This window comes from Pan paniscus, chromosome 9 (genome assembly GCF_029289425.2).
Source record: "Pan paniscus chromosome 9, NHGRI_mPanPan1-v2.0_pri, whole genome shotgun sequence".
NCBI lineage: Eukaryota > Metazoa > Chordata > Mammalia > Primates > Hominidae > Pan > Pan paniscus.
In genome coordinates this window covers 115,308,754-115,332,308 of record NC_073258.2, presented here as the reverse complement: position 1 = coordinate 115,332,308, position 23,555 = coordinate 115,308,754, and the positions used below count along the sequence as shown (strand labels likewise).

Below are 23,555 nucleotides of genomic sequence, written 5' to 3'. Positions count from 1 at the left end.
TGAACTTGCATGAAGCCTGTAGCTGCTTTCTTTCTGCCAATTTTTCCCTTTTAGAATGTAAAAGGGAATTTTTTTACATTTACCCAATGCCTATAGTCCCATTGTATCTTGGAAGTAACTAACTTGATTTTGATTTTACAGGCTCATAGGTGGAAGGGACTTACCTTGTCTCAAATGAGACTTTGGACTTCAGACTTTTGAGTTAATGCTGAAATTCACTAAGACTTTGAGGGACTCTTGGGAAGGCATGATTGTATTTTGAAATGTGAGAACAATGATTGTATTTTGAAATGTGAGTGTAGATTAATATATATTCCAAAACAATTGTTATTTATTTTGTGGTTCAAATTGTTGCAACTTTGGTCATCAGGAGCTCTTTCAGGTTAGCTTCTGGGCCATTTTGACATGTACCTCCATTTTTTAAAAGGCATTTCCTAGCACCCCGAGATGCTCCAGGCTCATTTCATATCCCCTGACAAAGTGATGGAATCAACCAGCCACTTCTCCAAGAAATTCTGGCTCCCTTTACTGGAGAATTAAGAAACCAAGGTCTAGGCACTAGGTGTCATTGCTTCTAGGGCTTCTCTATGGACAGAGCTTGAAAATATACATCTGTGTGCATGAACCCATGTATACATAAAAATGCATATTTACCCATCAAAAAACTGAGTGCATACTGATTATTCTAATTCCAACTGAATATCACAAGGTTAATTTTAATATACCCATTACATTTTCTTGTTTATAGTTTCTTTCTCCGAAAATATTTTCTATCTGATTCTTTATAGAAAAAGTTTGTCCACCCCTGGTTAATATCATTCAGATTTCAGATCACTGTTCATATATTTGAATTTAAGAATATATTGACACTTTTCTATGTTCCACTTCTTTTTTTCCTTCTTTTCCTTCTATTGGGCTAATCAAACATTTTTTATTATTTCATTTAATTTTCATTGTTGATGTATTATGTATACCACTTTTTAAAAGAAATACTTAGTGATAACCACTAGGGTTACACTTTATATTTAGTGATAACCATTTAGGGTTACAATATTTTTCTTAATTAATCAGCGTTTACCTTCAAGTAATATTATCCCAATTCACACATGGTATAAAGACTTCAAGATAGTTTTTCCAACTTCCTACTTTTCATTCTTTGTGCTTATGTTGTTATACATATACACTATAAACACACACTGTTAGAGATCAAAATGAAAGGAATCTTGGATTCAGCCCTGTTTCAAAGCTCATCAGATGACCTGCACAAATCATTCAAACTTTCTTTTGTACTCTTGGTTCTTTAAGTCAAGCATATCTATTATGCCTACCTCATAAAAAGACTCCAGGTTAACATTATATTTCAAAATCTATGTGACCAAACCAAATTAAAATCTATAAATCTATATGTCTCAGAGTAGACTGTGAACTTGGGTGGTTGCTGGCATCAGTCCTCTAAGGAACAGCCAAACCAAACCCACTGCAAATACTTTTTTCTTATTATAGGTTCCTCAGTGAAAAATTTAACAATCCTACACCCAGTTTTATAATGTTAAAACAGCTTTTCCAAAGGTCATCAAGTAAAGACATAAAGAAGTATTGTTAAGGCGAATTTGGTAGAACAGGATCAAAGATGCTGGAAGAATTTCAAGATCTGAAACAAGTAGACCAGTTGTGAAACTGGTCTTGATTCCATCTTTTTAAAAACATAAGACTGGAAAGATGGATGGGCATGCTTAAATAAGATGGAAAGATGATGGGCATGCCCTCCTGTGTAGGGCAGCGGTAATCAACCCATGGACGGAGCCACAGGGCCAGCAGCTACTGCTTCCTTGTGGGCACTGGTGCAGCTCTCTGGGTGCCTGCTCTTTCCAGCACTATTTTCATCAGATCAAGAATACAAATCCCAGATGGAGTCAAACCCATGACTATAAGCTGTCACTCTGTTAGTCTCAGATGCAATTAATATTATTGTCTTCCCTATGTTATATTTGAAGTTCTTTTAGTTCAATTCAGCAAATTGTATTGAAACCTACTATGTATGAGATAATACGCACTTGAATCCTGCCAACTGGGTCTTGATGATAACGCTAGATGGAAACTAGAAAGCTTGACTTTCCGTTGATGATTACTCTCAATCATTCAAACTTGTGGCTATTTTTCTCATCAGTTATTTATTGTAACTATAATATTTATCAAATTGTATTAACTAAATACAATTATTTATCAAACACTCTTTTTCTCGTCAGTTATTTATTGTAACTAGAATTAGACTTATAAAACTTCAGGAATTTGAAATCATATAACCTACTATGCAGAGCACTTCATTTCTCCTTCCTACCTCTGCTTGAGCTAATAACTACAGTTTGTGATCCAGGCCCCTCCTTAAGGTGGAGCTGACGTGGCTGACACTTCTGTCTTAGCTGAAACAAGCAGAAGGTTGTGAATCCATGCTAAAGGTAAACAAACTGCAACTTATATCTGCAATTTATTTTGGTATAGGCAAGAGGTATGCCAGTAGCACACTGGTGGCTTCAGAAGAAATTCTCAACACCTAGCTCGCCAGAGAGTCTACGTATGGGATTGAACAGTCTGTAAACTAAAGGTATGAAAAAATTTGTAAAATTGGGAAGGTGAGGGAAAGGTGTAACATTTATTTTTGGGTGCAGAAACATCTAATGCCCATGTATAAACTAGGGATCTGGGGTGAAAGGTGCTTCTAGGGGAGGGTAAATTTTGAGGGATGGAAAGTTTTAGAAAGGCAGCATTCAAGCAATCTGATGTTAAAGTTTAAAGTTCCAAGTTAAAAGAGAACTTGGAATTCCGGTGCAAAGAGAAATGTTAAGATGAATCATAGAAAAATATTGATAAAGCCTGAAATTTTTTTAAGTAAGAAATGTTTTAAAATAATTCTTTTCAAGCTTGAGGGGTGCTAGAAAGCCTGCTAAAACAGAAAAGGAGGACATATTAATAGATTGGCATTAATGAAACAGAAAAACTAATTTGCATTCAACAGGCACTGTAATGATGTGGTTCTCAGTGTTAATATTTGCTGGAGTATTTTGTGTCTGCCCTTGAGTTTAAGGGAATAGAACAGGGAACCTGATAGTTAGGTGACAAATAGTCTGGAGACTTCATCTAGACACGAGCAAGCTTGCATCCTTCAGGCCCTTAAGCTGCTCGATTTCTTAAAGTTCACAGTGGGCTCCATGAATTATCTGTTCTGTAGAATGTACAAGCAGATAGCTAAAAGAGAGCACCTGGGAGATACCAAGTACAGCTTGGGGGGGTGAAGGTTTATTTCTGGGAGTTATTTATCTGAGGCTAAAAAGTAATCATGAGCCAAAAAAATTTCAAATGTTTCCCATGTTTGTTTGCTTTTCTGTTTTGTTGTATGTTTTTGTGCTTGTTTTTGTATTGTCTCTTGTAGGATCCTAATCATGAAAATAAGTATGATAAATTATAAGTCGCTATTGGCACTGTTGTTTATATTAGCCTCCTGGATCATTTTTGCAGTTTTCCAGAACTCCACAAAGGTAGGAAATGCTTTATTTATGTGGTTTACAGAAGCTTATTTTTGCTTATTACCTCATCTGTTCTAGGAAAGGCTAAACTACAAGACTTGTAGATTATAGGAGGGGAGTTTGAACAGCTAGATACCAAACAACATACCTGATAATCATCCTCTCACATAAGCAATATGTGAGAGGATAAATACTGTGTGTGTTCACACATACACATTCTTTCTTTGTCACAAATAAATGCATTGCACCTATCTTCTTCAATGCTTAGCTCATCTTTTTACTTTCTTTAAGGGAACATCTGAAGAACAGAATATCTATATTTTTGGTTTTCATTTGTTTGTTTTTAATTTTTAATTTTTGTGGTTACAAAGTAGGTGTATGTATTTATGGGGTAGATGAGATATTTTGATACAAGCATACAATACATAGTAATCATATCAGGGTAAATGGGGTATTCATTGCCTCAAGAATTTATCTTTTCTTGTGCTACAAACAAGACAATTATACTCTTTTAGCTATTTTTAAATGTAAAATAAACTATTGGTGACTGTAGTTACCCTGTTATACTATCAAATGCTAGATCTTATTCATTCTGTCTAATCATATTTTTGTACTCATTAACTAAGCCCACTTCTCCTCCATGCCCCCACCACCCTTCCCAGCCTCTGGTAGCCATCATTCTACTCTCTATCTCCATGACTTCAATTATTTTAAGTATTAACTTCCACAAATAAAAACGAACATGCAAAGTTTGTCTTCTGTGCCTAGCTTATTTCACTTAACATAATGACCTCCAGTTCCATCCATGTTGTTGCAAATGACAGAATCTTGTTCTTTTTATAACTGAATACTACTCCGTTGTGTATATATACCATATTTTCTTTATGTATTTGTCTGTTGATGGACACTTAGGTTGCTTACAAATCTTGGCTATTGTTATCAGTGCTGCAATAAACGTGGGAGTTCAGATAGCTCTTGGATATACTGATTTCCTTTATTTTGGGTATATACCTAGCAGTGGGATTGCTGGATCATATGGTAGCCTATTTTTAGTTTTTTGAGAAACCTCCAAACTGTTCTCTATAGTGGTTGTACTAATTACATTCCCACCAACAGTGTACAAGTGTTCCCTTTTCTCCACATCCTCACTAGCATATGTTACTACCTGTCTTTTGGATAAAAGCCATTTTAACAGGAGTGAGATTATATTACACTGTAGTTTTGATTTGTGTTTCTCTGATGATCAATGATGTTGAGCACCTTTTCATATACTTGTTTGCCATTTGTATATCTTCTAGTAAGTGTCTATTCAGATCTTTTGCCCAATTTTTAATTGGATTGTTAAATATTTTTGCTATAGAGTTGGTTGAGTTCCTTGAATACTCTGGATAGTAATCCCCTGTCAGATGGATAGTTTGCAAACATTTTCTCCCATTCTGTAGGTTAACTCTTCACTCACTTGATTGCTTCCTTTGCTGTGAAGAAGTTTTTAGTTTTATATAATCCCATTTGTCTATCTTTGCTTTTGTTCTCTGTGCTTTTGAGGTCTTATCCAAAAATCCTCTGGCTACATCAGTGTCCTGAACAGTATTCCCTGTTTTCTTCTAGTATTTTCATACGTTGGGTCATGCATATCAGTCTTTAATTCATTTTGTAACTGAGTTTTGTATATGGTGAGAGAAAATGGTCTAATTTTATTCTTTTGCATATGGATATTCAGTTTCTCCAGCACCATCTATTTTAAATACTTTTGTTCCCCCATTGTATGTTTTTGATGACTTTGTCAAAAATCCAGATGGCTGTAAATATGTGGATTCATTTCTGTGTTCTCTATTCTGTTCCATTGGTGTATGTGACTATATTTATGCCAGTATAACACTGTTTACTATAACTTTGTAGTATATTTTGAAGTCAGGTAATATAATGCCTTCAGCTTTGTTCTTTTTGCTCAGAATTGCTTTGGCTATTCTGGATCTTCTTTGTTTCCTTACAGATTTTAGAATTGTTTTTCTATTTTGATGAAGAATATTATTGGTATTTTGATAGGGTTTGCCTTGAATCTGTAGATTGCTTTTAGTAGTCTGAATATTTTAACATTTATTCTTCCAACCCATTAACATGGAATATCTTTCTATTTTGTGTGTGTGTGTGTGTTCTCCAATTTCTTGCATCAATGTTTTGTAGTTTTCATTGTAGAGATCTTTCACCTCTTTAGATCAATTTATTCCTAGGGTTTTGTAGCTACTGTAAATGAAATTGCTTTTTTGATTTTTTTTCAGGTTGTTTGGTATTGGTGTATAGAAATGTTACTGATGTTTATATGTTGATTTTGTATCCTGCAACTTTACTGAGTTTTTAAAATCAGTTCTGACAGTTTTTCACTGAAGTCTATGGAGTGTTCTAAATATAAGTTTATGTGGTCTGCAAACAGGGACAATTTAATTTCCTTCTTTCCAACTTGTATGCCCTTTGTTTATTTCTCTGACTTAATTGCTCTGGCTAGGACTTCCAATACTATGTTGAATAAAACTGGTAAAAGTGGTCAACACTATCTTCTTCCAGATCTCAGAAGGCTTTTGACTTTTTCACATTGAATGTGATGTTAGCTGTGGATTTGTTATACATGGTTTTTATTGTTTTGAGGTACATTTCTTCCATGCCTAATTTGTTGAGATATTTTTATCTGAAGCAAAGTTGAATGTTATCAAATGTCTTTTCTATTGAGATGATTATATGATTTTTGTTGAATGAGAAGGGTCCACCTGACAAATGGACTTTCAAAAAATTAGGGACATAATATACCCTGGTCAATATCTCAGATAATCCTTGCATCAAGGGCTGTCAGTCCAGACATCTCCTGTTCACCTACAGATTTGTAGGCCACTACTTTTAGCAAACATCATACAGGGGCCTGGAATTCCATGAGGGGGCATGGAATTTATTGTTTTGAGGTACATTTGGTGAAGGATTTTAAGGACTTTCCATTGGCTGGAGGCTGGAAAGTAGAGCTTGCCATATTCTGACTGTAGTCATCCTGAGGGCTGGAAAGTATACCCTCGAGAAATGGCCCATTCTATTTTTGCAGGGGAGTACTGAGGCTTAATTTCTTTTATGAAGCCTTCCCAGGTTAGAGAGGCTTCAAGTTGATGCCATGAGGCTTTCTTGCTGCTGACTTGGCTGCCTGATCTGCTAACTTGTTTCCTTCAGCTATTTCATTTGTTCCCTTCTGATGTCCCTTACAATGCATTACTGCTACCTCTCATGGAAGGAAAACTGAGGATAATAACCTGTTAATTTCCTGGTGGTAATTTATAGTAGATTCACTAGTAGTAAGAAAGTGTCTTTCCTTCCAAATGGTAGCATGAGCATGGAGAACTAAGAAAGCATACTTGGAGTCAATGTAAATGTTAGCTACCTTTCCCTTGCTTAATTCAAGTGCTCCTGTAAGAGCTATCAGTTCAGCTAGTTGAGCACTTGTGCCTGGATAGAGAGGTGCACTTTCAATAACATCATTCAGAGTGACTACTGGATATTCTGCCTTATGGACTTCTTGCTCTACAAAAGAACTGCCATCTGTGAAGATGGTCCAGTCTGGATTTTCCAGGGGAGTTTCCCTGAGATCCTCCCTGGCTTCATAGATCTGTACCACAACTTGCTCACGGTCATGTTCAGGTTCCCCAGTTTTCTTGGGGAGACCCTGACCTGAGGATGGGAAAACTCAGAGAGGTCCTTTAACAATGCCTGTCCAAACAAATGAGGGATTATCTCAAAATCCCTGAGGCAGCACCATCCATTTTAACTGGGCAGTTTGGCCAGAAGCATTCTTCAAAGGCAAACAGGTATTGAGAGTCAGGATGCAACAGTATGCAGAAAAAGGCATCCTTTAAATCTAGGACTGTAAACCATTTAGTTCCCTCAGGCATTTGGATTAGCAAGGTATAGGGATTAGGTACTACCAGATGGATTGAGACTATGGCCTCATTAATGAATCTCCATTCTGCATTGGGTTTTTGTGCTCCTAATATTGGGGTGTTGTAGGGACTGTTACAGGGTTTAAGGAGGCCCTACATCTTCAGGTTATTAATAATGGCTTCTAGCCCTTTCTTACCCTCTGGCTTTAGGGGATATTGTCTGCGATTAGGAAAAAAGTGGGATCATTAGGATAGATCCAGACTGGCATAGTGGTTACAACTCAACCTATTCTTCCTTGAGTTGCCCAGACTTCTGGATTGATATTAGCTTCCACTAGAGGAGAAAAAGAGTTTTTCCTGGGGCTATAACTATGCTGGCCCACATGCAAGCTAGAATGTCTCTACCCAATAAAGAAGTGGGACTTTCAGGCATGATTTAAAAGGCACATGTAAATAATATGTCCCCCCAACTGCAACTAAGGGGTTGAGAAAAACAGAGTGTTTATGAGACACCCCTCACCCCTCATGCTATGGGAAAAGGGGAGGCCTCGATTATAGAGGAGAAAAGAGTCTGGCTCTGGTGTCCAGAAGGAGGTCCACCTTCCTTCCTTCAGTTTCCAGAATTACCTGGGCCTCCTGTGCTGTAATGGCAATTTGAGCCACTGGAGCCGCGGCTTGAGCACCAGGACCCATCAGTCCTGCTGGACCATCTTTGAGACTGGTTCTGAACCTGTTGACCTTCATCTCTGGGGGCAGTCTGATCACCAGTGGTCCCCACCACAGGCTAGAGAGGGTCGAGGTGGCTTCTTCTTGCTTCCTGGGTATCCTTTTTAAAGTGCTCTGACTTCCCACATCAATAGCAACTCGCAGATGCACCTCAGGGATCCCAGACTTTGCAAGCCTGCAAAGCAGCTACCAGAGCCTCAGTCCTTCTCTTGTGTTTCCTCTCTTTTTCCTGGGTCTCCTCCTGGTCCCTACTATAAAAGACTAAGGTGGCCACCCTCAGGAGGTTCTCCAAAATGCTATCTGGCCCTATAGCCTACTTCTGTAGTTTCCTTCTAATATTGGGAGCTGCCTGTGTAATAAACTTGTCATTTAGGATGAGCTGTCCCTCTACTGAATCAAGGGACAAGAAGGTGTGTTTTATTAGTGCTTCTTTCAGCCTTTCCATAAAGGCTGTGGGATTCTTATCTGGATTTTGGTCTACCATGGACAGTTTAGAGTAGTTAAGAGGTTTGGCCCTATTTCTTCATAGGCCCCCCAATATGCACATTAAAAAGTGTTTCCTTTTCTATTCCTCTGTGATGTCACTGGGGTTCCAAACAAGGTTGTCAAGAGGTAGTGCCTCTCTTCGTATTGGGAATGATGGCTCCCCTATTTCTTCATTTTCTCTATATTCTTTTTTCCCTTTTGGCCTACTATAGGAGACATATTGCTCATCTTTGAATTTCTCCCCTGCCGGCAGAGCTGCCTGTTTTTCAGCTGCAGTTAGGGTTTGGCTTAGGAGCGGCATAACATCCCTCCATGAGAGGTTAAACACCTGAGTTAAATTTTGGAAAGCTTTTATATACTTATCAGGGTCATCAGAAAATTGGCCTAAGTCTCCCTTTATTTGTCTAAGATCCTGCAATAAGAAAGGAACCCTAGTGACATCACCTCCATTGAGCATTTCCTATAAGGATAAGAGTGAAGCTGGGGGAGTGGGGAGTTTTGGAGATGGTGGAGCTAAAGGACCTGATGGCACAGCTGGAAGGGGCCCCAGAGAGGGAGGACAAGAAGGGCCTGGACACTCAGTAGCTGCCTCAGATAGTTCCCTGGAGGTTGCTTCTCTAGTTTTGGGGAATCATTCCCTTTGGGCCCTCCTGATATGACTGCTGAAAGAGCTGAGCTGATTGTGCAATGCTTGCAAAGTTCTGGGTTGTCTCACAGGGCAAAGAAAGCCTGTACCTAAGAGACCTCTGACCATTTGCTGTCCCATCTACAGAAAATATCTAAATGTTGGATAGTATTAAAATCAAGGCTCCCCTCTGCAGGCCAGGATGGTTCAAGATGGTAAGAAGGCCACACCCTTATGCAAAAGAAAATGAGCCACTTTTTCTTCAGTCTCAGGGTCAAAGGAATCCCAGCGCTTCAGAAAGCACTCCAGAGGAGTGCAGACCGAAGATGGTCTGTTATTCATCTAGAAAGAGAAGCAATAAAAAAGGTGTCCCTTTAATCACCTTCATTTCCTTTGGAAAGGCCTAGGGTGGAGGGGAAGACAGTGGGGGCATCCCCTCAACTGTTTTCCCTCCTTGGCGCCCTGAGCCCTGGCATTTTTTAAGGTGCCATCCATTGATGCAAGCATAACCCATAGCAATGAAACCAGAGGAACCAATTGATTGGGATTAGTCATGCTCTCCCATGTGACTCTAGTCCTTTGCTGGTGATTTCCCTTTGACTTTCTAGACTTGTGTGATCTGCATGACTCTCCAATAGATAGATCTTGAGAGAGACTTCATTACAGTTACATTTGGGTAATGCCCTTTAATAGAGAATGCAGGTTTGAGCTGTACAATTTGCTATTATGGCCTGTACTAAAGTATTTATTCTTAGGCAGTGGCTCTGGTTAACTTCCGGAATTAAATTCCCCTTACTATTTAAGTACCATTTTAATTGGAGGCAGAATAGGTGCCTTAAAAGAACGTAGGAACCAAATGGTTGTTTTCCTGCTGATGGGACCATGTTCAGACTAAAATTTGGTTTTGGAGGACCTTTTTCCCCTCATTGTTGAAGACAGAGTTTTCTTGTTCAAAGAAGGAGCATAAAGCCTGCTCTCTTGTAGAGGGGCACAAAAAGCGAGAATTAGGAAGCTAAGAGTGTTTCGGCAAAGGGCCAACAATGTGCCTCATGGAATAGGGTTCCTATTCCACTAGGTGATGCTGTTGACCTTGAAATACCATGTGCTCTCCAGACCAAGGGTAAAGAGAGAGATGTTCACAGGGGTTGTGGGGAGGGAAGGAGGCCCTCTGTGCCTAGAAAATCACAAAAACGGCAATCCCATGAGCTATATTCCCAGGCATTATGGCATTTCCTTATCTTGCCTAAGAGGATTACTTCACTGAACTGTAAAAATTTTTAAAGCATTGCATACAGAGAGTGGAAAGGAGACATGGAAGTTGCAGATAGGAAAGGAGAAAATTTGCAATAGAAAAAACTTGCAGATCCTGTTGCCATCACCCATCAGGCTGTTGGAGGCTGGAATTAGTCCAGAAACCTTCAGGTAACACCAGGGTGTCTCCCTGGCAAGGAACCTTCAGTGCCTCTCAACCTCTTCCAGCCCCACATGACAGCGAGGCTCTCTGTAAAAGGAAACCAATTAGAAACAAAGCCAACATTCCCAGCACCCTGAGGACATGGGAGGATTAGCTAAGTTCTCCCTGGCAAGCCTGTCCCCTGAGTCTTGTAAGGCTGGTAGCCACGCTAACTTTTTAAATGGCTGATTGGGGGCCCAGTATTTCGTTTGATTTTTAAATGGAGAGCAGAAGGCCTTGAAATAAAAAGAAGTAGTTGGGGTCCACTTCTATACTCCCCCTTCTATGAATCTTCCTCGGATCCCAGGTGGGCTCCCATAATGAAACGGCATTTTTCATCTGGGATAATACCCGAGGTTCATTGTCTCTCTCCAAGGAAATCAAGGACATGGACATACAAGGAGTGAGTTTAAGAGCAGAGGTTTAATAGGCAAAAGAAAGAGAAAAACTCTCTTCTGTAGAGAGAGGGGATTTAAGTGGGTCTTTTGGTCCACAGTGAAGTGCAGGAGATTTTATAGATGAGCTTGAGGAGGTAGTGTCTGATTTACACAGGGCAAAAAAGATTGGTCACCCCAGGTGTAACATTTGCATAGCACACAAAGAACTGGTTAGGACTCGGTGTGCCATTTGCATAGCATATGAAGAAGCTGGCTGTCCCACTCTAATCTTTCATTATGCAGATGGATTCTCTACCTGACCAGCTCCATGTTGCCTGCTTTTTTACTGTACACATGGTGACAAAGAAAAGGGAAGATGGAGCCTCCATGTTGAACATGCCTGGCCCTCAGGTAGCCCTTTTTTATTGACACAGCCGCCAGCATTCACCCATGCAAGCTTTCAGCTTGCTTATCTATGTTTGCAGCTTGATTTTTCAGGCTGCTCTTTGTTAGAAAAGAAATGATTTGAGGGCTCCTTTTTGTTAAAAAGGGAAGCCTTGCCAAGGACTCCTTTACCCTCACTGTCTACCTAAATAATTTCTTTATAGCTCCTGTTTCATTTCCTTTATATATTTAGGTGTTCTAAATGTTGAATGTATATACATACACACACACACACACACACACACGTAGATATATTTGTTGTTTTCTCTTGATGAATTGATCCCTTTATTATTACATAATGACCTTCTTTTTCTCTTTTTACAGTTTTTGACTTAAATCCAATTTATCTGATATAAGTATAGTGACTCCTGCTCTCTTTTGGTTTCCATTTGCATGGAATATCTTTTTCCGTTACTTCACTTTCAGTCTATGGGTGTCCTTAAAGCTGAAGTGAATCTCTTGCAGAAGGATAGAGTTGGGTCTTGTTTTTTTATAATCTACTCAACCATTCTGTCTTTGGGGTAGGGAGTATTGAAATATACCATTTTATTACAGAGTCTCACAAAAATAAAAATAGTATCTCAAAACTCCCCCAATTCTGCAGGTGGAGGATGGCAGGAGACTAGACTACCATCCTCCACCTGCAGAACTGGGGGAAGACAGATGGCAGACAGTGTGAGTTTTTTGGCTCACTTGAGGCCAGTGAGAAGGTATGAGAATGGAACCAATCTAAAAATGGCTGATGTTACTTTAGGAGCTGAAAAGAACAGGGCATCCTTGAAGACCCAGACACCCCTTTTAGAAGGTGCAATAAAGGCACCTTTCCAAAGCTACTAAGCAGGCACTTGGCATTTCAGGATTTTGTCTTCTGTTTGCACAAAAGTATTCCTTTCACCCAGACCTGGTGCCTTTTATGCTTCAGAGTTAAGACCTGCAGAGGGATGGGTGGCAAGGCAGTTCCTAGAAGAGATCACCCAGCACAGCTGCCCTGGGCTCAGGGTCTTGATTTCTGTCTAGTCCCTGGAACTATTTATATTTAATAAATTTTATATGAATACCTGGAGAAATAGAAGACATAAAATCTGAGGGTTTGGGAGAGAAAGATTGGGGACTAGGCAGGAAGCCAGAGCTGGGGAGGTTCCCTCAGGCCAGCTTGACCTGCTCCTTGACCTCTTTGGCTCCTGGCTTCTCCTCCTTCATTTTTCTCCTCTTCTGTGACTTCTTTCTTCATCTCTGAGTCTCTTTTTCATCCTGTTTTAATCCTCTTGGCTTTTTTGAAGGTGGGAGAAATCTTGCAGCCACCCTCTCCCTCCTCATCAGAGTCGAAGAACTCTTCCTCACAGGTAATTCATCTGTCAGAGAAACGGATGGAGATGAGCTTGTCAGGGTCTTCTTCATTCTCATCACCACCCTCTTGAGGGACAGCATCCTCAGAATCACCTGCATTTGGACTGCAGGTGGATGGGCCTGCATTACTAGGTTCTCAAACAGCCACTGTTTAATCTTCTCCAGGTACTCATTAGTGTTCTGGTTAGTCATATTGGAAGGACTGATGTAGGGCTTGAAATATGGTCCAAAGTATTCAAAGTAATCATTGTATGAAGGCTCATTAGGGATCTCCATATCCAGAGCCACAGCTCTTTCTTATTTCCAGGGCACTGAGCAACATTATAAATGGTGTAACCACCTTCTGCCATCAATAACATAGGCAGGTTGACACTCTTGACAGATTCCACACACTTGGCATGCCCTTTGATGATCAGATTAAAGCAATCTAACTGACCCCTAGACAAGGCATCTGAGCCATGCTGTAAGATCACCACACTAGACAGGAACATCTCTATTACTTCGGACATGACCAGTTTGAAAATGGCCTCATAGGACTCATCATCAATCCCATCTAGGAGCAGATAGTTAATAGCATAATATCTGCCTGTGCCAGCCCCAATAACCCATAAGTCCCCACCTCCTGGGAAGTACTCTCCATATTAATTGAAAGGACACAGTCCTGACCTAGCCTGTAATATAGAAGGCCTCTTCCATGCCATCATCATGGTGAATATCAACGTCAACATACAACACCCTCTGGTGATACTTTAGCAGTTCCAAGGTGGCCCAGATTGTATCATTAACATAACAGAAGCCAGATGCCTTGAACTTCTTTGCATGGTGCAGGCCTCCAGCCCAATTCACAGCAGTGTCCATCTGCTGCTCATTAAGTTTCACAGCACTTGCCACAGAGCCACCAGTAGACAACTGACAAAAGTCAAACAGGCCATCAAATGCTGGACAGTCCTCACTAACGTTGAATCTCTGCATCCGCTTGCTGTGCTCAGACACGTAATCTGGACAGATAGAGCACAAGAATTTAATGTAGTCATCACTGTGGTACTTGGTCATCTCCTCAGCATTGGCTTTGTGAGGGTGATGGGTTTCCATTTTTCAGTAGAAACCATAGTTGAGCAGCAAATTATGAGTCACGCAGATTCAGTGAGGATTCCTTGGGTGGGCTTGTCCATAATAGTAATTTCCAACACCCCTATCGTAGTAGTAACAGACTTTTCTCATGGTGCCCTGCCTTTGCGCCATCTTGCTCACTTCCTGTCCCTCTGTCTCTCCTGTCAGTCAATCTCCATTCTATGCCTTTTTATTGGAGAATTTAAATAGTATTGATAATAGTATGTAAATCAATATTCAAAATCATAATAAGTAAAAATGACTAGGAACAGGTTAATTTCATAGCATGTTACACTTCCTGTCATTTCAGTTCAGATATGCTCTAAATTTATCCATCTCATGTCACATTTGCTGTCATTTCAGGTTTGGTCTGCTCTAAACTTATCCATCTCCCTCCATTACTGGAACAACTCCACAAAGTCCTTATTCCCTAAAACACCACTGATATCATTAAAGCCACTAACAGAGACTGAACTCAGAATAAAGGAAATCATAGAGAAACTAGATCAGCAGATCCCACCCAGACCTTTCACCCACGTGAACACCACCACCAGCGCCGCACACAGCACAGCCACCATCCTCAACCCTCGAGATACATACTGCAGGGGAGACCAGCTGCACATCCTGCTGGAGGTGAGGGACCACTTGGGACGCAGGAAGCAATACGGTGGGGATTTCCTGAGGGCCAGGATGTCCTCCCCAGCGCTGATGGCAGGTGCTTCAGGAAAGGTGACTGACTTCAACAACGGCACCTACCTGGTCAGCTTCACTCTGTTCTGGGAGGGCCAGGTCTCTCTGTCTCTGCTGCTCATCCACCCCAGTGAAGGGGTGTCAGCTCTCTGGAGTGCAAGGAACCAAGGCTATGACAGGGTGATCTTCATTGGCCAGTTTGTCAATGGCACTTCCCAAGTCCACTCTGAATGTGGCCTGATCCTAAACACAAATGCTGAATTGTGCCAGTACCTGGACAACAGAGACCAAGAAGGCTTCTACTGTGTGAGGCCTCAACACATGCCCTGTGCTGCACTCACTCACATGTATTCTAAGAACAAGAAAGTTTCTTATCTTAGCAAACAAGAAAAGAGCCTCTTTGAAAGGTAAAAATAATTACTTCTTGAGACTACCTGTGCAAATATTGTGATTTGGCCTATATACTGATCCAAAGAAAAGTCTTGTGAGTGTATCAATTTTGGGTGTCTTTAGTAAGAGCCTTTGGGGAAAGGATCTGTGAATTCATTTAGAGACAGTGCCCATTCTCTAGTAATCCACAAACTTATTGAACATTTAATTCTTATCAATGGGAAAAAAATATATACAGAATAAAAACTAGAAGAAAATGAGAAATGTACATGTGTGTATGTGTGTGTGCTCTAATACATTATTTCTGAAACTCAACAAATTCTCTTGCATACCTTCTGGGTAACTGTATCCCATAGCCTAATAGGCAAAGAAATGGAAATTTACTAAATGGCCTGAAACTGTAGGCATAATAATTGACTTATCTCTAAGAAATAACTAAGACACTGGATAATCTAGTTTCTGTATGTTTCCTGATTTGAGGCCATCTACAGATTAATTTCTGTATTTGTGTCTTTAAGGTCAAATGTGGGTGTAGAGATTATGGAAAAATTCAATACAATTAGTGTCTCCAAATGCAACAGTAAGTACTCCTGTGTTTGGTGGGTGGTGCCTAGTTCTAGACCCATTTAAAGGGTTTCTTCTTTCTACTGGATTTGTTCACTGTTTCAGTCCTATCAGCACTCTGTTCATCTGGCTTATCTAAGGTTGGCCAAGACACCAGTTACCTAGGTGAGTGAATAATTCAATCACTGGAATATCATAAGGCTATTTTAGTAACTGTAACTCTCATCATCAGTCTATTTGTCAGTCAGTAAATTCCCTGCCCATTTTATACAACAACCTTTAAACGTTAACTCTTTCCCAATTGTATACCCAGTTCTTTACCTCACCACAACACCCCTCTTCATACCACTCCCATCACCTCTTCCCATATCACCACTAGCCCACCACCATCTAGAGGTTTCCAACCTGCCATCTGAGTGTCAGTTTATTATAACCCCTCCCTCTTGATCTTTGCCACCTTTCAAACAATTGTTAGCATACAAAATAGAACTTCCACACTTATATTTACTAATTTCTCTCCAATTTCTTTGAATCCAAATAGCCTAGGAAATTCCTATCTAAAACGATTCAAGGCAAGAGCTTTTATGTCTCTGCAAGTTCAGCATTAAAACCTTGCTAATCATAAAAAAAGAAAGAAAGCCTTGCTAATCACTAATAAACCTATTTACACTGAAGTGTAAATATGTACCTAGATGTAGAAATGTTATTTTTACCACACATACATGAGTACACTCATCCCACTTATTAAAATATTAAACTACTTCTCTCAGTTGATTAATAATCAAACCTGCCACGGGCTCCTCACCATTGTGGCTACCTCAAACTGTGGATTCCCAGACTCTTCTAAACCAGTGGCTGAGGGGTTCATCTTTGGCCCATCTTGGACCTCCAAGACACTCTCCAGCCTATAGCTATATTCATTTGGATTGGCCAGTTCCCAAGCCAAACTAGTTGTTAATATTTTTTATATCACCTTTATTTAACTCAAAGGATTTATATTTTGATGGTGTCATTTAAGACACAGTGTGACAAACTTAGGGGTAAAGTGAGCTAAAATGATAGAATAATTGAGCTTCCATTCCTATGCAAGAATTGATGACTTTAGTTTCATAGAAAAGCTGGAAAATACTTAAATTTTCCTCCAGAAAGCCATTTTTTTCTGGGAAGAAACATATACTCTTATAACGAACATTAATGAACATTATTTAGGAAATTCACATCAGAGAAAAATTTTTATTAAAAAAACAGCTGTTTCATTAAGAGAATACTTCAATAATACTTTTTCCACCATTACCACCACCTTACCCCCTCTTAGGATACTTAGAGGATAGAAGGCTCTTAATACATACTGATGGGTAATTTGATGTTTTGGAAGATCCTATCTCATTGATTCTTTGGCAGAAGAAACAGTTGCAATGAAAGAGAAATGCAAGTTTGGAATGACATCCACAATCCCCAGTGGGCATGTCTGGAGAAACACATGGAATCCTGTCTCCTGTAGTTTGGCTACAGTCAAAATGAAGGAATGCCTGAGAGGAAAACTCATATACCTAATGGGAGATTCCACGATCCGCCAGTGGATGGAATACTTCAAAGCCAGTATCAACAGTATGCCTCAGTCTAAGCTATAATTCTTACCCCTTTCAGAAACTTCTTTTCCATTTCAAAGGGGAGAAGGGAATATGGGAAATTCCTCTTTTTTTCATATTCTTCAATCACAACACACCAAAATTTTTCACAAGGCATTGTTATCTTTCCTTTAAAAAAATAATACAGCTATCTAACTGGAAGGAAAGCAGTGTAGAAAAAGGTTTATTACATCCCTATCTCTGCAGAATTCACACTTCAGTATGTACCCAGTAGGCTCCAAAAACTATTGATGGAACCAAAGATGATGTAAGATATTAAGTTGTCCAGCTTCTAGAACCAGCATAATGATTAAGGGTATGATTCTAGAACCAGACAACCTGGGTTCAGAACCTGACTTCTCTACCTCCTATCTGGGTGACTTTGAACAAGTTACATAACCATTCCATCCCTCAGTTTTCTCATCTGTCAACTGAAGATGAAAAGAGTTTCTACCTGGTAAAATGAGGTAATGCATACAGTGCATTTAGAATATTGTTTCTTACATAACTTCTCTTTGGTGTAAGGTATCATTACTGTCATCATTACCTAAGTGAACAGATGTCAGAAGTGAGGTAGACTTTGCATCAGGTAGACACAAGTAAAGCATGGGCTTGGGGTCTAACAGATCTAGGCTATGCTACTTAGAAACAATGACTTTGGGCATGTTATTTATTTTCCCTGCCTGGTGTTTCTCACCAATCAACCAGGAATAATAATAGTGATATAGTTGGCTGTAAGTATTGGGCTTTATTTCTGGGTTCTGTATTCTGTTCCATTGGTCTGTGTGCCTATTTTTATGCCAGTACTATGCTGTTTCAGTGACTATGGCCTTATAGTATAGTTTGAAGTCAAGTAATATGATGCCTCCAGATTTGTTCTTTTTGCTTAGTCTTACTTTGTCTATGTGGGCTCTTTTTTGGTTCCATATGAATTTTAGAATTGTTTTTTCTAGTTCTGTGAAGAATGATGGTGGTATTTTGAAGAAAATTGCATTGAATTTGTAGATTGCTTTTGACAGTACTGTCATTTTCACAATATTTATTCTACCCATCCATGAGCATGTGATGTGTTTCCATTTATTCATGTCATCTATAATTTCTCTGGGCAGTGTTTTGTAGTTTTCCTTGTAGAGGTCTTTCACATCCTTGGCTAGGTATTCCTAAGGTTTTTATTTTATTTTATTTTATTTTACAGCTATTGTGAAAGGAGTTGAGTTCTTGATTTGATTCTCGGCTTGATTGCTGTTGGTGTATAGCAGAGCTACTGATTTGTGTATATTAATTTTGTATCCTAAAACTTTGCTGAATTCATTTACCAGTTCTGGGAGCTTTTTGGATAAGTCTTTAGGGTTTTCTAGGTACACTATCATATCATGAGCAACAGCAACAGTTTGACTTCCTCTTTACCATTTCGGATGTCCTTTATTTCTTCCTTTTGTCTGATTGCTTTAGCTAGGACTTCCAGTACTATGTTGAAGATAGGTGGTGAGAATGGGCATTCTTGTCTTGTTCCAGTTCTCAGAAGGAATGCTTTCAACTTTTCCCCATTCAATATTATGTTAGCTAGGGGTTTGTTGTAGATGGCTTCTATTACCTTAAGGTATGTCCCTTCTATGTTGATTTTGCTGAGGGTTTTAATCCTAATGGATGCTGGATTTTCTCAAATGTTTTTCTGCGTCTACTGAGATGATGATGTGATTTTTGTTTTTAATTCTGTTTATATGGTGTATCACATTTATTGACTTACGTATGTTAAGCCATCCCTGCGTCCCTGGTATGAAACCCACTTGATCATGGTGGATTATCTTTTTGATATGCTATTGGATTTGGTTAGCTAGTATTTTGGTGAGGATTTTAGCATCTATGTTCATAAGGGATGTTACTGGTCTGTAGTTTTCTTTTTTGTTGTGTCCTTCCCTGGTTGAGGTATTAGGATGATACTGGCTTTATAGAATTATTTAGGGAGGATTCCCTCTTTCTCTGTCTTTTGGAATAGTGTGAATAGGATTTGTTTCAATTTTTCTTTGAATGTCTGACAGAAATCAGCTGTGAATCTATCCCGAACTTTTTGTGTTGGCAATTTTTTAACTATCATTTCAATCTCACTGTTTGTTACTGGTCTGTTCAGAGATTCTATATCTTCCTGGTTTAATCTAGGAGGGTTGTATATTTCCAGGAATTTATCCCCTCTAGGTTTTCTAGTTTATGTGCTTAAAGGTGTTCATAGTAGCCTTGAATAATCTTTCGTATTTCTGTGGTAACAGTTGTAATATCTCCTGTTTTATTTCTAATTGAGCTTATTTGGATCTTCTCTCTTCTTAGTTAATCTTGCTAATGGTTTATCAATTTTATTTATCTTTTCAAAGAACCAGCTTTTTGTTTCACTTATTTTTGTATTACTTTTGTTTCAGTTTCATTTACTTCTGCTCTGATCTTCATTATTTCTTTTTTTCTGCCAGGTTTGGGTTTGGATTATTCTCGTTTCTCCAGTTCCATGAGCTATGACATCAGTTTATCTATTTGTGCCCTCTCAGACTTTTATGTAGGCATTTAAGTCTATGAACTTTCCTCTTAACATCACTTTTGCTGTATCCCAGAGGTTTTGATAGCTTGTATCACTATTATGGTTCAGTTCAAAGAATTTTTTAATTTCCATCTTGATTTTATTGTTGACTCAGTGATCATTCAAGAACAGGTTATTTAATTTCCATGTATTTGCATGGTTTTGAGGGTTCCTTTTGGAGTTGATTTCCAATTTTATTCCACTGTGGTCTGAGAGAGTACTTGATATAGTTTTGATTTTCTTAAATTTACTGAGACTTGTTTTGTGGCCTATCATATGCTCTATCTTGGAGAATGTTCCATGTGCTGATAAATAGAATGTATATTCTTCACTTGTTGGGTAGAATGTTCTGTAAATATCTGTTAAGTTCATTTGTTGTAGGGTATAGTTTAAGTCCATTATTTCTTTGTTGACTTTCTGTCTTGATGACCAGTCTAGCGCTGTCAGTGGAGTGTTAAAGTTCCCCACTATTGTATTGCCATCTCTCTCATTTTTTTTGGTCTATTAGTAATGTTTTGTAAATTTGGGAGCTCCAGTGTTAGATGCATATATATTTAGAATTGTAGTATTTTCCTGTTGAATGTTATTTTCTCATTATATAATGTCCCTCTTTGTCTTTTTAAACTGCTGTTGCTTTAAGGTTTGTTTTGTCTGATATAAGAATTGCTACTCCTGCTTGCTTTTGGTGCCCATTTGCATGGAATATCTTTTTCCACCCCTTTACCTTAAGTTTATGTGAGTTCTTATGTGTTATTAATAGGTGACTTTCCTGAAGACAGCAGAAACTTGGCTGGTGAATTCTTACCCATTCTTCCATTCTGTATGTTTTAAGTAGAGCATTCAGGTCATTTACATTCAATATTAGCATTGAGATATAAGATACTATTCTATTCATTGTGCTACTTGTTGCCTAAATACCTTGTTTTTCTTTTCATTGCATTATTTCATGTAGGTCCTTTGAGAATTATGCTTTAAGGAGGTTCTATTTTGGTGTGCTTTGATAACTTGCTTCAAGATTTAGAGCTCCTTTTAGTAGTTATTGTAGTGCTTGCTGGTACTGGCAAATTCTGTCAGCATTTGTCTCGAAAAGACTATCTTTTCTTCATTTATGAAGCTTAGTTTTGCTGGATACAAAATTCTTGACTGATAATTTTTTTGTTTAAGGAGTCTAAAATAGAACCCCAATCCTTCTAGCTTGTAGGGTTTCTGCTGAGAAATCAGCTGTTAATCTGATAAGTTTTCTTTTATAGGTTACCTGATACCTTTGCCTCACAGCTCTTAAGATTTTTTCCTTCATCTTGACTTTAGATAATCTGATTACTATGTACCTATGCAATGATCTTTCTGTGATGAATTTCCCAGGTGTTCTTTGAGCTTCTTGTATTTGGATGTCTAGATCTCTAGCAAGGCCAGGGAAATTTTCTTCGATTAGTCCCTCAAATATGTTTTCCAGACTTTTAAATTTCTCTTCTTCCTTGGGAATACCAATTATTCTTAGGTTGGGGCATTTAGCATACTCCCAAACTTCTTGGTGTCTTTGTTCATTTTTTAAAATCCTTTTTGTCTTTGATGGATTGGGTTAATTCTAAAGCCTTGTCTTCTAGCTCTGAGGTTCTTTTTTCTGCTTGTTCAATTCTATTGCTGAGACTTTCCAGTGCATTTTGCATTTCTCTAAGTGTATCCTTGATTTCCAGAAATTGTGATTGTTTTTTATTTATACTATCTATTTCACTGAAGAATTTTCCTTTCATATTCTGTATCATGTTTTTAATTTAAGTTGGACTTCACCTTTCTCTGGTGCCTCCTTGATTAGCTTAATAATCAACCTTCTAAATTATTTTTCCTGCAATTCAGAGATTTCTTCTTGGTTTAGATCCATTGGTGGTGAACTGGTATGGTCTTTTGCGGGAGTTAAAGAATCTTGTTTTGTCATATTACCAGAATTGATTTTGGGGTTTCTTCTCATTTTGGTAGACATGTCAGAGGGAAGATCTGGGATTCAAGGACTGCTATTCAGATTCTTTTGTCCCACAGGGTGCTCCCTTGATGTGGTTTAATCCCTCTTCCCCTAGGAATGGGGCTTCCTGAGAGCCAAACTGTAGTGATTGTTTTTGCTCTTCTGAGTCTCGCAACCCAGTGGAGCTACTGGGCTCTGGGCTGGTACTGGAGAGTGTCTGCAAAGAATCCCATAGGATGTGACCCATCTTCAGGTCTTGCAGCCTTGAATACCAGCACCTGCTCCAGTGGAGTTAGCAGGGGAGTGAAGTGGACTCTGTGAGGGTCTTTGGTTGTGTTTTTGTTTAGTGTGCTGGTTTTGTGTTGGTTGGCCTCCAGCCAGCAGGTGGCACTTTCAAGAGCACATCAGCTGCTGTCCTACAGGCAGGATGCAAACTTGCCCTAGGGACACAGTTTTTCAGCATCTCAGAGAGCCTGCAGTGGTGATCCTGTTCCTTCAAAGGGTCTATGGATTCTTCTGACTTTCCTGGTATGTTCCTGTGGCAGTTCTTGGAGCAGAAGTTCATGATGTGAGTCTCCACAGGCTGCTCTGTTTGTCTGAGTGAGAGCTGCAAGCTAGTCCTGCCTCCTATCCACCATCTTAATCCAAGATGCCAAGTAACACTTTTGACTGCTCAAATAATTTTCAAAAACATCCCCTCATCTAAACCTATAATAAATTAGACATGATTAGCTTATTTAATTATACCGATCAAATCTCTTCTATCTTTATATCTACTCAATCTTGGTAACTATATCCTCCTTTTATTTTGGGATTGCCTATTTGTTATCAGCGCTGAAGTCAGTGGATCTGCATGAATCTGGAAAATTGCAACACCAGCTTGCTGTGGATTTGGATAGGAACATCAACATCCAGTGGCAAAAACATTGTTATCCCTTGATAGGATCAATGACCTATTCAGTCAAAGAGATGGAGTACCTCACCCAGGCCATTGACAGAACTGGAGGAGAAAAAAATACTGTCATCGTTATTTCCCTGGGCCAGCATTTCAGACCCTTTCCCATTGATGTTTTTATCCGAAGGGCCCTCAATGTCCACAAAGCCATTCAGCATCTTCTTCTGAGAAGCCCAGACACTATGGTTATCATCAAAACAGAAAACATCAGGGAGATGTACAATGATGCAGAAAGATTTAGTGACTTTCATGGTTACATTCAATATCTCATCATAAAGGACATTTTCCAGGATCTCAGTGTGAGTATCATTGATGCCTGGGATATAACAATTGCATATGGCACAAATAATGTACACCCACCTCAACATGTAGTCGGAAATCAGATTAATATATTATTAAACTATATTTGTTAAATAACACAAAAGTCTGAAATTCATTCACTTAAGTAAAAAAATTTATTGACTGTCTACTAGCAGGCCAGATGCTGTGTTTGGCTCTGAATTCCCAACTAGCAAGAGCAGAGAATCTACATTATGGCTGATCCATAAGCCACCAATTCAGCTAAATGAGATGTTTCTAATCTGGGCTTCCACTTAAAAATAAAACTAAAAATACTCATGAAAAGAGCCTACCCTTCTTGATCAGAGCCATACCCCTCTTCACCAATGGGAAGTCAAGACACCTATGGGTAAAAGTTCTCTCTGATGCATGAAAATTCAGAGTGATAAAGTAATTTTAAAATAAATATTTGGAGAAAGCAGTCCTGTTTGTTTATTTCTACCACTAAAGACAAGCTCTAGATGAATTT

At 39.0% G+C, this 23,555-nt stretch overlaps 2 protein-coding genes and 1 pseudogene across 2 annotated transcripts in view; 1 reads left to right on the top strand and 2 right to left on the bottom strand.

Annotated features, from left to right (window-relative positions):
* NXPE2 (neurexophilin and PC-esterase domain family member 2) overlaps positions 1-23,555 on the bottom strand; it is a 222,418-nt gene that overhangs the window by 95,168 nt on the left and 103,695 nt on the right. The gene's annotated exons all lie outside the window — the stretch shown is intronic.
* Positions 464-23,507, top strand: NXPE4 (neurexophilin and PC-esterase domain family member 4). Its single transcript, XM_003805493.5, has 6 exons — positions 464-2,602; positions 3,428-3,533; positions 14,364-15,097; positions 15,599-15,660; positions 17,046-17,252; positions 22,625-23,507. Exons 2-6 carry the CDS (start codon positions 3,438-3,440, stop codon positions 23,158-23,160), a joined length of 1,635 nt encoding a protein of 544 aa, XP_003805541.1. The 5' UTR covers positions 464-2,602; positions 3,428-3,437; the 3' UTR covers positions 23,161-23,507.
* LOC100988612 (histone deacetylase 1-like) lies at positions 12,687-14,289 on the bottom strand (annotated as a pseudogene).

Coding starts and splice junctions, on each gene's coding strand:
- NXPE4 (XM_003805493.5), top strand. CDS start 3,438: ATGAAAATAAGTATGATAAATTATAAGTCGCTATTGGCACTGTTGTTT. Junction 15,098..15,598: donor GAAAAGAGCCTCTTTGAAAG/GTAAAAATAATT, acceptor TGTGTCTTTAAG/GTCAAATGTGGGTGTAGAGA. Junction 17,253..22,624: donor CTTCAAAGCCAGTATCAACA/GTATGCCTCAGT, acceptor ATTTGTTATCAG/CGCTGAAGTCAGTGGATCTG.